Source organism: Cyanistes caeruleus, chromosome 11 (genome assembly GCF_971803275.1).
Source record: "Cyanistes caeruleus chromosome 11, bCyaCae1.hap1.1, whole genome shotgun sequence".
NCBI lineage: Eukaryota > Metazoa > Chordata > Aves > Passeriformes > Paridae > Cyanistes > Cyanistes caeruleus.
In genome coordinates this window covers 12,224,376-12,240,500 of record NC_141711.1, presented here as the reverse complement: position 1 = coordinate 12,240,500, position 16,125 = coordinate 12,224,376, and the positions used below count along the sequence as shown (strand labels likewise).

The 16,125-nt window shown below is 38.0% G+C and overlaps 1 protein-coding gene across 43 annotated transcripts in view; it reads left to right on the top strand.

The window, feature by feature from the left end:
- Nucleotides 1-16,125, top strand: part of SLMAP (sarcolemma associated protein) — an 89,374-nt gene that overhangs the window by 32,922 nt on the left and 40,327 nt on the right. For 11 of the 43 annotated variants that reach the window (XM_086846721.1, XM_086846740.1, XM_086846742.1 and 8 more), the window contains exons 2-12: nucleotides 390-543; nucleotides 6,501-6,573; nucleotides 7,391-7,427; nucleotides 8,760-8,822; nucleotides 9,834-9,929; nucleotides 10,206-10,277; nucleotides 10,954-11,094; nucleotides 11,745-11,882; nucleotides 12,720-12,888; nucleotides 12,974-13,024; nucleotides 13,516-13,566. In XM_086846721.1, the coding sequence (XP_086702847.1) occupies nucleotides 390-543; nucleotides 6,501-6,573; nucleotides 7,391-7,427; nucleotides 8,760-8,822; nucleotides 9,834-9,929; nucleotides 10,206-10,277; nucleotides 10,954-11,094; nucleotides 11,745-11,882; nucleotides 12,720-12,888; nucleotides 12,974-13,024; nucleotides 13,516-13,566 (1,045 nt within the window). The remainder of the gene's footprint in view (nucleotides 1-389; nucleotides 544-6,500; nucleotides 6,574-7,390; nucleotides 7,428-8,759; nucleotides 8,823-9,833; nucleotides 9,930-10,205; nucleotides 10,278-10,953; nucleotides 11,095-11,744; nucleotides 11,883-12,719; nucleotides 12,889-12,973; nucleotides 13,025-13,515; nucleotides 13,567-16,125) is intronic. The other 32 variants (XM_086846760.1, XM_086846746.1, XM_086846764.1 and 29 more) reach the window with 7 other exon arrangements.

The following is a 16,125-nucleotide window of genomic DNA, read 5'->3' as shown; positions in this document are numbered from 1 at the left end:
CAGAGGTTTTCCTTGTGCTTTCAGTACTAGCTTTCCCTGCTGCATGTTTGTCATGCAATACTGTTACCTTAAATACATGAGCAGCTAGAATTTTTATATGTTGACTAACTTAAATATGAATTGTTACATGTATGTAGCAAAAGCTGTTACTGCTAATGATACGTGATCCTCTACTGCAGGCGGTAGTTCAGGCAGGCTTTGTAGCAATTATTTTTATAGTGTATGTGCTAGAATTCAATGAAACCTTAACTCAAAATCAAATATAAATACTTTTTGATAATGGGAAGGTGATGCATCCTGATGAAGGTGTTTGGAGTTTACTTGTGCTTGTATTTCTTGGCTTACTTTTACAGATATTTTACTGGGGTTTTTTTGTTTCTTTTTAACAGTTCTATCTTCAAGACACTAAAAGTAGTAATGGTACCTTTATTAATAGTCAGAGACTGAGTAGAGGATCTGAGGAAAGCCCACCATGTGAAATTATGTCAGGTGACATCATCCAGTTTGGTGTAGATGTGACGGAGAACACGCGGAAAGGTAAGGGTATGGATCATTTTTTGGTTTCTTTTCAAGTATATTTTTTTAGAATATCTTATTACAATCCAGTCTTTAAAACTAAATGACATTCCCATTGTAAGAAAACAAATTTGTTTGGTTTTTTTGTTACTTCTTCCCTCCTTTGTGCTGGCAGTGATCCCTGTGTCCATGTGGTACCTGATCATGAAACTTGTCTGCTGAAAACACTGATTCTATTTCTACCTCCATGCCCTGAGATGGACTTTACTGGGTTGTTTCCATGGCCTACATTCTTCCCTGGCTGTGTGATTTTTTTCAGGGGAAGTGTAGGTCTAGAAAAGGAGGCTCAGCTGGGTCCACATGTTCATCTCTTGCCTCACTTAAACTGACAGTAGCAATTTTAAAAATGCAACACAAGCACAAAGCTGTGTTGGGCTTTTTTGTATTTGGACTTTATTATTATAATTGTAATTACCTTTCTTTCAAGCCCCTTGAACCCCAAGGTTTCAGCTAATAGTGTGGCAGAAGTATGAACCTGAATTTCTTGGTCAAGTAGTCACCATAGGTTTGAAACAGGTTAACTTAATTCTTTTCAGAATACCCACTGTTTCTTTGTGATGACTACTGGTTTTGATTTCTGCAGATACTTTAAAATGACAATAGAGAAAAGGTCCTAGCTGACAAATGAGGTGATGGCATTTTTGTTTGGTTTATTTTTCTTGCTGTCTTCTTCCCAGTATGCATGCTCAGGAAATTTTGTATTATGGCAGTAGCTCTGTATCTGTGTTAATTAAAATGCAGCCTTTATCTCATCTCTTTTGAAATTGTGGTATTTCAGGAACCATTTCTCTATCTTTCTGGAAACTGGTATGTATGGGGATTATCATATTGTAATCAGTTTTGTCAAGACTTTTTAAAGTTCCCTAATGGGTCTGCTGCTTTTTGTAAGCATTGAACTTCTGGCCATGTTCTGTAGAATCATACCCACTCAGTAAAACAGATTTGGCAATAAAATGTCAACTGCCATCACCCCTTTACTGCTCTTCTGAACAAGACCTTCATAGAGCTTATCCTTAAAGAGAAGTGTATTAGAAAACAATGAAAGAATAATATAAAATTGGAAGGCTGATGATAAAGTTTTTTAAAACAAGCAAATAAATGAAATGTCCATCAAAGCAAACATCTTGTAAACCAAACCCCCGAAGCCAAACAAACCAAACCATAGTACAACAAGAGAATTTCCTGAAGTGCATTAAGTGAACAAAACATAAAGATAGCACCTGCTGTGTTACTCAGGAATTTCGTCTTTAGCCAGACAGGGTTGTGATTCTCAGATCTGAAGTATCAGAGGAGGGTTAATGAATGTCTTTAAAGAAAACATTAAGTAATGGTGGTGGTGGTATTTTGTCATGAAGAGCTTTTGGTGCTGTAGGATTTTTGAGTGATTCTTTGCAGTGGAGGTCTCATCACATAGTTTTACTCTTCTCAAAAATGATGTTGCCAAGATTCAACTCCAGGATGCCTAGCTGAAATTGCCTGGGAGTTATTTAAGGTGTTTCCATGTGAGGTGGTTGCAAACATTTATGAATACTAGCAGTATACATAGAAGAAATTAAAGGATTGCACTGCATCTAATGGACTTGGAGCTATTAATTTGATGAGATGCTGTCCTTGCTAAGAGAAGCTGAATTTCTTCAAGTGTGTTTAGACTAAAACAATTTTTATTATAAGATTTAGTTGGAACGAAAATTGGACTTGACTTATTTTTATCAGCACAGTGCAGTTAGTTCATGGAAATACTTGTGGAAAGTTCATAGTAAGCAAATTCTTGCCATGAATTTTTGCCAGTAGTAGTTGTTTGCTGTGGTTTTATGTTAGTTTTACAAAGCATGATACATTATACAAATGCTGGTGACTTGGCATTTGTGTAATGAGTGATCAGATTATGCAGCCTTACTTGTCCTTTTCTCTGGCTTTGAACATGGAAGCCTTGCTCATGTTACTCATGAATGTGTTGAGCTCGCTAATGAGGCAGAGGATACAAGTTTGCTTTCCTCCCTCCCTGCTCCCACAAGCAGAGAATGAAGATTTTATCATCACAGGGTGTTTACCTGTGAATGCAGTTGGAATGCATGTAAGCATGGGGTTTTCACCAGTTCGCTTCAGTAATCTTAGATGCTACTGCTAATCTAATCTAGTCATGAAACAGACAGGAAAGTAGTTTTTAAATTGGTGATTCCCTTTAAAAGCACTCTGGCATTTCCATAATGCCTTACTTGCACAAGACATTTCAGCAATCTGCTGTGCGTAATTATAAGGTAATGACAGGACAGAACAGGTGTAGTTGCCCATGTAAATTCTGAATTCTATCAGTGTTGCTAGAATACATTTATTTTATTGTTCAGGATGTGTTTTACTAAGTAATTTCTTTGCAAATGTCATCTGGATTAGGTTCATTAAAGTAGTGGCATGTTCAGTATGTGATTTTTCAGGTTATCAGTTATGAGCACCAATTCCTCAGTTTCCTGCTGCTAAGCCAAAGTCAGTAACAGGTCCTGGAGAAGTGTTTGCACCCCTCTTGCTTCCTTATTTGTCCACTTGCTATGTTACTGACAAGCACAGAGGCCTGGCCATTTCCCCCTCATTAATACATCCCTTACCTATTAACATCCCACTGTGCTTTCTTTGTCTTAATGTGGTTTATATTCTTTTAGCACTTTATAAATTTCCCACTTGGTGCCAGAGCATTCCAGGTTAACTGATGATACTTACCTGCATGAGAAGGAGCAGCAGCATTGCAAAGCAGGGTCAAATAATACCAATGTAATTTAATTCAAATGCATTTTATGCACTTTTTTCTGGTCAGATTTGGAGCTCTCATACATCTGTTCTGTCACGGGATGTTTGAAGGAGGTCATGCAAGTGGGGAGCCCAGTGTGTGCTGCACCCAGGGGGTGTGGGGTGCTTCTCAGGGCTGGGTACCACATTAATGAGTGAAAAATAAAAAAGAAAGAGTCATTGGCAAATTGTCTCTCTAGGAAGCAAAAACTGAGCCAAATTATTTCTGTGTTCCCATTGTGCTCTAGTGCAGCAGAACCTGTCGGGGTTCAGGACAGGTCTCAGGGGTTTTGGAGCTGTGAAATATGGGGCAGCTCTGTGTTTTGGAGGGGACCAACAAGTTCTGAATTATGGCTGAATTATGGAGCAGGAGCAGGGTTTTACTCCGTGGGGAGAGTTCTGGATGTGAGGCAGCTTTTTCGTGCCATGGAGGGAGCACTGGATGTGCAGGGAGCGATGGATTGGTGAATGTGCACAGAGCGCTGGAAGTGCAGGGAGCAGTGGATCGGTGGATATGGACAGAGCAGTGGATCAGGGGTTATGGACAGAGCGGTGGATGTGCAGGGAGCGCTGGATCAGGGGTTATGGACAGAGCAGTGGATGTGCAGGGAACGCTGGATGAGGGGTTATGGACAGAGCAGTGGATGTGCAGGGAGCGCTGGATCGGGGGTTATGGACAGAGCGGTGGATGTGCAGGGGTTATGGACAGAGCAGTGGATGTGCAGGGAGCGCTGGATCGGGGGTTATGGACAGAGCAGTGGATGTGCAGGGAGCGCTGGATCAGGGGTTATGGGCAGAGCAGTGGATGTGCAGGGGTTATGGACAGAGCAGTGGTTGTGCAGGGGTTATGGACAGAGCAGTGGTTGTGCAGGGGTTATGGACAGAGCAGTGGATGTGCAGGGAGCGCTGGATCAGGGGTTATGGACAGAGCAGTGGTTGTGCAGGGGTTATGGACAGAGCAGTGGTTGTGCAGGGGTTATGGACAGAGCAGTGGATGTGCAGGGAACGCTGGATGTGCAGGGAGCGGGGCTGTGGGGCGCGCGCGGGGCGGGGCGGGCTCGGCGCGCGCGGTGGCTGGCGGCGGGGCGCCCCCTGGCGGCGGCGCTGCGCAGTGGCGGCTGTGCCGGTGCCCGGGCGGGAGCGGCGGCCCCGCGGAGCGACCGGAGGTGAGTGGGATGGAGAGCGGGGTGAGATGTGGGAACAGGGGGTGCCTCAGCTCCGTTGGGAAACCAGGGGGTGCTTTACTGCCTCTTCTTGTTAATTCCTCAGAAGAAGTACCATAGACCTGAATTTCAACTATTGCTGCTGTTCCGTGCACTCAGTACTGTATTAATGTTTTCTGTGTTGCTTTACCTCAGGCTTTCTCCTTATTTTTCCAACTGCAATTAACTGATAGCTAAAGGTCAGACTGCAGAGTTTGGATATTGTTTCCTTTCTTATTGTTTTAATTTTATAAGTTTGTCAAAATGTTTCCAGTCACTGTCTGAGACCTTTTGCTAGATGCCCATTATATCTTAATTTGACACTAATAAAGCTCCTGCAGACTTTAGGAGATTTTTGTCAGTCTAGGTGTTGGCAGAAAAACCTGGGTATTATTTAATCTTACAGCAAACCTACCTGATACGTGACCCAAAGATAAAGCTGTCTGTTGGTATTTAATGTCAGATATCCTAATGTTTTTTATTAAAATCACTGATTTCCTCTTAAAGAAAGAATTTTACATTATGAAAGCCGTGTATTACTGGGTACAGCTAATATTGATAATGTATTTTTAAAATGTTTTTGCAAACTGGATTTATTCCATTATAAATAAAGACCCCAAACCCTGCAGTTTAATCTGGCATGTAAATCAAATATCAGGTCAGCTTGACAAAACAAGATGCTCTAGCCAGGAGAATACATCTCCAAAGCATTAGCTAAATAAAGGTTAAAACTAACTTGTCTTGGTTGGATCATTTCTCCTGTATTTTTAGATTCTATTGAGGTAGCTTCCTTAAAGACCTGTCTCATTTCCCTGGAGTATTACCAGTGTCCTAAAACGCCCATTGCCCTTTTTTTTTTCAAAGCCAGATTAACTGTTTTTCTGGTATTAATAACTGAGAAAAGAGAGCAGCTATTTGTCTCTGTATGTTAGTGGGTGCTGGAGGTGTGGCAGTACACGGTTGGTGACCACACACTCACATACATCTCACTTGTAGTAGTGTTTTGGGAACAATGCACAGCTATCTTTCTGTGTATCTGGAAATAATTTTTACTTCCTGGTTTGTAGAACCATACAGGGTGAAAAAAATCAACTAAGGGAAACAGGTAATTTGACTGTTCACAAAAGCATTGAAAATGGTATCAGTAACATTTTTTGAAACATTGTGTAGAAAGTTTGAACCTGATGTAAGAATCCAATATTGCATTTCCTCCTTAGGATCTTTCTCGAGTTGAAAGAATCTTGAATTAAGACCTTAAGGAGCAAGTTTACCTCTTCTGAAATGAAAAGCCACTAGTCTAGGGCTATGCAGTAGATGTGCACTACAAGCACCCCAAAATAGAAATGTGTTGTATTGAATAATGCTGCTCATGGTGTTCAAAAGGATGTACTTCTCAGTGGTTCCTACACACTTCCTCTGCATTTCCTTTTCGATCCTTGTTTCTAAATAATAGTTGCTTGGCAAGTTCCAGATCTTGAAATAAGTGTCAGTGACACAAATTGGACATGTTACCTTTTAAGTTCCTGGATATGCTTGTCGGAATCTTGTCAAAAAGGCAGCTCATTATTTTGTTTATATCTGCATTCCCATTACCTCGTACAGGTAAGTTGCATTCCTCTTCACTTACTTTATGATCAAAACATTCACTTTTTTAATTAATGTAGTAAAGACAAGTTTCAGGTATTGCTGCACATGAAGGAGTTGAAACTGGACACTGCTCCACAGCCAGGACTGAGTACACAGCATAACCTCTTCAAGTTTATAATGACAAAGTTTCCTGTGTCCAAAGGAGGTTTGCGAAGGCAGATCCAGGCCCTTGTGCTTGAAGGTGTTCATGCCTCCTCCTCTTTGCCTGTTTCAAGGTTTCTTAAGACAGTTTGGTTACTATAACCTTAAGCACTGAACTTAATGGAGCATGATGACTTAGTATTTGTTTCTTTTCAGTTACCCATGGATGTATAGTCTCCACAATCAAACTGTTCCTTCCAGATGGAATGGAAGCTCGATTGCGATCAGAGTAAGAACATGTATTCACATGTACCAAAATTCAACTACTGTATGATGAGGATTGAATGGATATTATGTTTAAAATCATCATGGGAGCAATTTCTTTTCCTGTGATCCTGCAAAGCGAGTAACTGGGTGCATGGTTCTTTTGCAGGCATTATGAGAAAAAGAAAACCTCATTTGCTTGTTGTTTTTAGTAATTAAGACAGCTATGAAGAATAAAGAAGTTCTCTGAAAGAAGAAAAATATTCTTATATAGTTGAGCTTTTCTGACTGTGGTTTACTCTGCTGAAATGGGTATTAGAAGAATATAGAGGAAAAGAAAGCAAATAAGAAAATTCTCCTGCCCTCTTTATTTGTGATTATTATTTTGGCACTTTTAAATGCACATAGACTTGACTAAAGTGAAGTTAATGGAAATTAACTAATGGAAACTCAGATGAATATTGGCAGCATTTTCTGTGTATATGCCCATTTTTGAGAAATCTTCCATGAGCATTAGAAACCAAAAACTTTAGCATTTTGTTTGCACTGAGTGCTAATCACAAATGGCATAATTTTAGTCATCTTTCATTATCAGCAGTTTTGTGGGGTTTATTGCTTATTTAAATATCCTTTTATCATTAGCATCCAGAAATTGTGTGAAGCTTTAGGGTATCTGCTTCCTTGTGAGAAGTAAAAGTAAATTACTGTACAAGATTTTCCATATAATTTCATGTCCAAATAAGAATATAGTAAATAGTAAAAATGTATGGTGTTATAGTTTTGATAAGAATGTCCAAGTACAACATTTATGCATTTTGTGTCCACTTTTTTTTATTTTTTAGTGTTATCCATGCTCCATTACCAAGTCCTGTTGACAAGGTAATTCAGTAATTTGCCGGTTTATGCCTTATTCAGACACATGCTATTTTCAGACTTGTTATAAAGATGAAGAGATAACAAAGTCTGTTTTTACCTAGTTTAATATTTTGAGTGACATTGAAGGGAGAGAAGTAATGTAGTATTATACTGTATATTTGAAGGTAAGTTGACTTTTTACTTTGTGGCACCTGAAACACGGCTTTGGAACAAAACCATTGATGTTAAGATGGTTAATTTCCAGGTACAGGTTGACAGACTAACAGGTCTTGTGTAATTTAATATTCATGTTCTGTGGGACCCAAGGGTAGCTCATGATTTGGTGTTTGGATGAGGTCTGTTTTCTTTATATCACATTTTTTTATGGAGGAAAAGCTACTCTTCACAGTCTGGAAAGCACTGTTGTGTTCCCAAGGAAGATTGAGACCAAATGTCTCTGCCTCTCTTACATAACCAGAGTTGCTTACTGTAGAGTCATGGAGTCAGTATTGTTAAGTGTAATTCTTAAACTCAGTTTTGGTAATGTGGGGAGCTTGTAGAAAAGCTGTTAATAGATATTTCCTTGAGAAAAGTGATCAGGAGTTGATTGTTTCTCTAGTCTCTAAAAAGAAGGATTAACTTAAACAGGTTCTAATCAGACTTTTGCGCAAGAAGAACAAAATGTCCAGAAACTGTGAAGACTTACTTGTGAAACCAGCAGCCTGAGGAGTTTATAGACTGTTTTTAATTGAGATTTCAAAACAACATGTGTGGCTTGAATACAGGGCATGATTACATACAGTGTATGAAGCCTACAAGAATTAGTATACAAATAGTTGGCTGAAATAAACTCACAGAACAGCCCCCCACTTCTTTCCAAGTGAAGAACAGTTTGTTATTTTTCAAAGGTAATACAGGTATTCCTTAATTCTGAAATAAATACTTATAAAGGGTGATGATGATAATGACTCGTAGGTCAGCAGGAAATGTTCAATTGTAATATGTGTGATGACATTAAGTTGGAAACCCACAGTTTATGTTTGTCCTTGGGTTGAATGGCTTCACCTTTGTGATCCTTATTTCTTTTTTGTCAGTTTAATCTCAACTGCACCAAAAGCTTTGAACTCATTGGTGTGTTGGTGATTCAAGAACATGTGCAGAAAAACACAGTGGGGCCTAAGTCCTGAACTGGGAAATTCTATAATTTAAAAAAGCATAAACAGTAACAGAACAAGAAATGAAGTAAAATGCTATTATTAGATAATCTGAACTTTACCTTTGTGACTAGATTTAAGTGAGTTTTGCATTATTTGTGCATCCAAACCATTCTGATTCTTACTTACCTTTTTTTTTCAGGTTGCTGCTAACACTCCCAGTATGTATTCTCAGGAATTGTTTCAGCTTTCACAGTATTTACAAGTAAGTTTTCTTTTAAGTGCATTTAGTTCAGCTGAACGTTTTTGTTCAAAATGCACATCTTATCCTGTGGCTTGTATCTATTAGAAACTACAAAGAAAGGGACAGTGCTGCCAGCTCTTCTTCCTCACTGGCATCACCAGCGTTTCTGTGCCTGCTCCTGTGTCAGTTTAGTAAGTGTGCTTTTCCCAGGATGTCGTATCACAAAAGAGTTAGATTGCATAATGGCAGCACATTAAACTGTGTGCTGATAGATAAAAGTAAACTCTTTAGAAAGGACGATAAAGTCAGCTTTTTGAGAAAGAGATTAAAGTTTTTTTGCTGGTAAATTTTATCCAGGTTTAAGTGTGTATAAGTTCTACTGATTTATTTTGCCTGGTTTTCTTTGATAATGGCAATTTTTATTTGTTCACATCAAGGCTTTTGAGATAGATACTATCTTTATATGTATTTGCTGACATAGCAGGAAGGAGCTCATGCAGATGCTCTTTCTTTGGAAGCCAAATACATATTCACTCACCAATCTGTTCACTCTCCATATCCTGGAGTTAATGAAGACACTCTTCTGTCTTCCTGTCATAAACCAAAAATCAAACAAAAATAGTAGTTCTTGCTTGGCATTTCTCTTTTGTGACCTCATTTGAGGATGAACAGCTCATTGCATGGAAGCTGCCAAGCTGTCTTTTGGTGTCTGCAGTTTTGTTACTCAAATTACTGACAAGACGAAATGTCTTTTAAGTCTTGGGAAGAATAAGAGTGTGTCCTCAGCATGTGCAACATAGCATGAAAAATGAAGAGTTTAGGAACCTGAGCTTATAGGTTAGCATTTTCTAACTAAACTATCAAAATAAATTTGTGGATGGATAAAATGGAATGGGCTTATTATGGTTTTGAATAAACTGACAGTGTTTGTTACTCATGTTTCCTTTTTGTTGTATTTTGGGTTCTCTTCTGTTGCTTCTGATTTCCTGAGTTGTTCTAGCTGAACTAACTGGTGCCCTGCTCTCTTCACAGGAAGCCTTACATCGGGAACAAATGTTGGAACAGAAGCTGGCAACCCTTCAGCGACTACTTGCTGTTACACAAGAGGCTTCAGATACTAGTTGGCAGGTATCTGCAGGCATCCTTTCCTTATGGACTGAACTGTGCACTGCCATATAAACTTTAGCTGTTAATGAGAGTAAAAAGCAGCAGAAATAATAAAAACTTTATGGTGGTTCTCTAAAACTGTGCAAAAGACACTGTTTAATAAATTTAGTGGTTGTGTACCTTTGAAATAGCTATTAGCAGTAAGTCCTCCAACAAAATTCAGATCTTTAAAGCCGAACTCTACTGGCACTGCATTAAGCATGTGATAATTCTGAGGTGACACTTCTTTTCTTCTAGGCTTTAATAGATGAAGACAGGCTGCTGTCAAGACTAGAGGTTATGGGAAATCAATTACAGGCCTGTTCAAAGGTAAGTAGTTCACTTAAAGTCAAATATTAGGAATGCTGAAAGTCAGCTCTTTTCAAGGGTTTTGAAAGTAGCTAGTTGAAGGAAAGCTTTTGGACCATAAGCTTTCCAAAATGAGCCTCCACAGCTTTGATAATCTGAGTTGCACAAAAACACATCTGCTCTGTATTTCAAGGCATCTCAGTAAGTGGCTGTTGTTTTCACTGCCCATGTCCTGTCTGATACTCAGAGTTCCAAGTATGTGCTGCCCTGATTGTTGTTTAGGCCACCTATACCTGCCTTGGATTTTCATTTTTATTTTATTTCTATTTTTTCTCAACTGTCTACATTTTAAGAACTTTTTCTGCAGGTCCTGTTTAAGGTTTTTCCTCTGGGACCTGGTTTGTTCAGTTCTATGTCTCCTAGGCCTGACATTGTCTTAGCAGTGTCCAAAAAAAGTAATAATTTTCCTGGGATCAAAACTGACCATTGAATGTGTGCTGCTGTACATACACTTCAAAAAATAACTTATTTATACCCAGTTGTGTCAAGAATCTTTGATCACTGATTTGTACATAACATTTTCTCATCTATCAGAGATTGCTGAACATTTTTTAATAGAACAGGCTTTATCACAATCTAATTTATTTGATGAGTGAAACAGTAATTGTTCTATTCTTGAATTATTTTGTATGTGTAGAATCAAACAGAAGACAGTATACGAAAAGAGCTTATAGCATTACAGGAAGACAAACACAACTATGAGACAACTGCCAAAGAGTCCCTGAGGCGGGTCCTTCAGGAGAAAATTGAAGTGGTCAGAAAATTGTCTGAAGTGGAGGTACTGAAGTTTCATTCCTGGTCTTCTGGAAGTGCTAAAATAGTTGTAACTGCTCCTGTTTAGGTCCCTGTTTTGTTGCTGTAATAATTCAGTGTCTGTTGTAGTCTGACACGTGCAGGATGTTAAGTAGTAGTGTTTTTCTCCTATTGGACAGGACTAAGATTGTTAAACCGTTAATGAGAAACTATTCTTTCAGCTCTTCCCATTTCTCCCTGCTTTCAAAATTCATGAGGCTGTCTTACAGAGGTTGCTGTGTGTGGGACATAACACAGGGGAAATTACATACATGCATTAAAAAAAAAGCTTTAAGACCTTGTTTAAAGTGTAGCTTTTATGGAAATATACACTTAACCACTTGTACAGAGCATGCTTTAAAAGGAGCTTTTACAATGAGCTTTTACAGTTAGTGTTAGACACTCTTTTGAAGTAAGATTTCTATCCCTATAGTATCTTACATTATTCTCTTTTCCTTTATTTTGATACTTGATCATTATTTGCATATTTACTATATTTCCTTGGTCAAGAAGTCTCATAAGAATAGTTGGCATCCTGTGCATATATACAGCTTGGAAAAAAATAGATCATCTGCAGTGTTTGGTAGTTTGTCTGCCTTTTGTTATTGTTTATTGCATAATAATTCTGTCTTACAGCGGAGTTTAAGTAATACAGAAGATGAATGTACACACCTGAAAGAAATGAATGAGCGGACTCAGGAAGAATTAAGGGAATTAGCTAATAAGTACAATGGAGCTGTAAATGAGATTAAAGATCTTTCCGACAAGCTAAAGGTAATGACAGAATTTCATCTGACTTGCGGTAGAACTGTGATAAATGGAACAAATAAATACAGTTTACTTTCTAATTCAGCAAAAGAAAAAAGAAACTTGTTAAACAGCTGTTAATAATAGAAAGATGCATATAATCTACATATTCTCTAGGTTCTCTTTTAATGTAATTGAAACTGTAATCAGTTAAGTAACCTCCTAAAAATGTTTCCTCTTCATTCACTTTGAAAGTTACCATGTTTTTCAGCTGAATTTTGGATAAATACTGGAATTGGAGTCTAGGTTCCTAGTTTGGTACCTTAAGAAATTTTGCTTTCCAAATTAAAATGTTAAATTGCTGGTCTTAAGGCAGTTGGTTTCCCAGTAATGGGTTGTTCACTGATGGTGATGAGTATACCCAGAAGGATCAAAACTGAAACTTATTTCCTTGTTTTGAGGGAGGAGACTGTTTAAAATGTATGTTCATGAGATCCAGCAAGGAAAAAGATGTGGCTTTCAATCAAGGTGGTCTGTGCAGGGTACATTCTTCAGAAGGGTTCTTGGGTTCTGATTTAATTGAGATGCTGGAAACTTTGGGCATTTCTTAGCTCCAGGGACCTTTACTGTTGCTGTAAAATTTATGTTCCTCAGTCAAAAAGCCAGTTAAAATATTTTGAGATTTTCTTGGTCTACTTGAAGTGAAATCTGTATAAAGCTACTAGATTTTTCAATTTTTTTAGTTTTCTTTATCTGATTAGCAAAGAAAGTTACTTATGTACATTTAGTTACATAGAAATCAAGATCTATTCTTCCACATGTTAATTTTGATTTTGGGGGGGATTTTAAAATCTTTTTGAGCAGTTAGCAGAAGGAAGACAAGAAGAAATCCAACAAAAAGGACTGGCTGAGAAAAAGGAGTTGCAGCATAAAATAGATGAAATGGAAGAAAGAGAGCAAGAGCTTCAAGCAAAAATAGAAGCTTTGCAGGCTGATAATGACTTCACCAATGAGCGGCTGACTGCTTTACAAGGTTAGTCAATAGCGGGAAAGAAACTTTGATTATTTGTTTTTCTTTTAATCTGTGAAATACCTTTTTCTTGGACTTCTGTTTACAGTACGGTTAGAACACCTTCAAGAGAAAACTCTTAAAGAACACAACAGCTTAGGTAGGTGTGATCAATTTCTTGTTTCAAGCTGTTTTCCGGGTTTGCTGTTCCGTGTGTTGGGATAACCTTGCCCAGTGTCGGTGTCTGGCAGAGGAGTTGTGATTCCCAGTTCGCCCAGTAGGGAGCGCGCCCGGACTGGTGCGGCCGTGTCGGGGCAGGGCCGGCAGAGGGCGCTGCTGCTGCGGGACTGCGCGGCCCGAGGCTCGGCGAGGCCTTCGAGCCATTAAAATACTTCATTATATATATCCACACGTGTATATGTATGTAACAGGCAGTAATTCTGCAGAGTTAATAACCTCTTAGGCGTGTGAACAAACAGCAACGTGATCTGGAGTTGGAAACACGTCAAACTTTGCCTGATTTGTCAGATTAGGTACTTGTGAGGAGGTGGTATGAAAAGCCAGGTACATTTCAAAATGCTGTGTTTATAAAGAAACAAAACCCAAAACATTTTTCTTGGTTCCAAAAATAATGCCCTCTCTTAATCCTAGGCATACAAGTTGACGACTTCATACCTAAAATTAATGGGAGCACAGAGAAAGGTAGTGTATCTGAAGGCTACCTTTTGTCTTATGATTGATGTTTGAAAATGAACAAATTCAAAATGTTCTCTAAAGTTTTGCCTGGAATTTTTTGTCTTTGTAAACGAACTTGTCCGCTCCTGAGCAGCAATTTTTGGTTTTTTGCTTATACTTCCAATCAGAGTGTTTTTAGAATGTTCTGTAAAATACAACAAAACCACTTGGAGGCTGTCTTTTTGTTTTGGTTTGTTTTTTTGTTTGTGATGGGCTGTCAATGGAATCAGTAGGAGTCTACTGATTGAATGATGTCAGGGTTGTGACACAAGAAAGTGGAAAACTCAGTTTGTTTTTCCTTTTAATTTTCCCTTGCAACACATGGACATACAGTGTTTTTCTAGTAAAATTGGGTATGCTAAGTGAAGTCAGCAAAATCTGGTTTTTATAAGTTTAATAGGAAAAAATGTGAGTATATAAAATTTATAAGCAGTGGAAACTAACTTTTTAAAACTCAGGAGTATCTTTATGTGAAACAGGAATTAATACACATTGAACTAAATGATAGGGATTTTTAAAGGCCAGTTAGTTGTGATGCCTTGTGAGGCTAGACAGAGGTAAAGGAATGAAGCAGGTATTTATTAAAAGGCTTTCAAAGGATCCACCTTAGGCCATACAAGTACTTGGCTGTGGCTCCACCCAAGATGGACCCTGAGTCACAAGTTTTCACACTTGTATAAGTTTTGGTCCATTTACATATTGGGGTTAATTGTCCAATTACAGTTTCAGGTTATGAAGTCCCATCCTCCCAGATTGCTCTCCTCAGTTTGCTGTTGTTTGCACTTTCTGGGCCTGAAGCTGCAATGGTGTTCTTGGGCTGGAAAAGGATTGTTTTGTCTGACTGCCCTGTGAAGAGAACTTGCTAACACTTTGTATGAAGTTCAGAGTCACCTGCTAAGGCAGTACAGAATCTGGAAAATATGCAAGCTAAAACTTAAGGCACCAGTTAGAGCCAAATATTTTAGCTCATATGTCTTAACATACACAAAGATTTTGAGTGAAATTTTCCAATATCACATATAGCAAAAAATATTCCAGTTATGATTCTGGATTGTTTAATTGGCTGAGATATATTTGTCCTCTTATGTCAATTTAAATTCTTTCCTTGATGTAGCTTGCTTCTACAATCTGAGGAATGGTGGTAGCATAGGTTTGAAGGTTCAGGGACCTATACAGAGAACTAATGGTTTTAACCAATATTCAGTGTTTAAGGATTCCTGTATTTATATTTTTGAAACAAAATTTTAAAGCTCCATATTCATATTTGTAAATTATGAGGTTCTTAACTAGGGAGACCAATAACAAAATCAAAAGTTCATCGTGGCATAACCTCATGGCTGGTCCTTATTGGGAGCAGAAGAGATCTGTTAAACACCTACAGGAACTGCATCAAAACCTCCCCTAAAGATAACAGTACTGGCTACCCTTAAGTGTCTTAGCATTTTATGCCCTTACCCGTGGTGCATACTGAGGTTAGCAAGCAGGACCTTCAGTGTTTGTTCCCACCTCTCAACACTGCCATGAAATTTTATTCTTATGTGGATTGATCCATCTTGCTGATGCATAATTTTAGGTTGGTAATAGCTTACTATTTGATAGAACAGTTAAGAAATACATCTGATTTTCTCTTTTTTAAACTAGGGCTAATTTGAAACATTTAGTATATATTTGAAGTTTTGAGCTCTAACTTCAAATATAAATTATTTTATAGCAGACTAATTTATAACATCATACTAGATTTGACTTTTTTTAATGAAACACTTTTTGTTTGTTTTAAAATTGTTGATAGGAATGTCATGTGAGATTTTTAAATACTGATTCCTTTTAAGAGTCCAAATTTTAAAATTGCCCATTTAAAAATCATGTGATTATAACAAATAGCATGATATCACTGAAACTCATTTGTTTGGTCAAAGGTAAAGAAGCAATCCCTTTTTGATTTATTTTGGGTTGTACAAGAGTCAGTGTCATCTGAATTGATGCATGACAAAATAGATTCCTTCATCCTATGAGTACCAGTGGAACTTGTGCTTAAACCTGGAAGTTGTAGAAAGCTGTTTGCCAGGTTATTTTTCTTTGACTACAGACAACACTTAACTGCTCATTCAAGTTCTCTTTCTGTGTATTTATACAATCTATCACCTTTTTTGTCATGCACATACCTATGCACATAATGAAATGCTATTTCATTATTCTGTATTTTAGCATAATTTTTCATTATTCTGTCAGTTGTATATTTTTCTGCATCTCTGTCATACCTGATCCATACCCATTTCTCTGGCATTTTACAGCTTGCTGCCCTGTGTTCTCTTCATGACAGTCTGTGCCCTTTTACATCTTCCAGTCCCTTATGTAGCCCTTGTATAACAGATGGGCAGTTATTTGCTCTGCCAGATTTTGGATTTTGTTCTCTTAAAAGCAGCAGGAAACAGTTACTGATGGTTTTTTTGCTGGGGTTTTTATTTGAATTTTCTATGTACTTTTTCCATTATTTTAGAAGAGCTAAGAATTTTCAGTTTATAATGC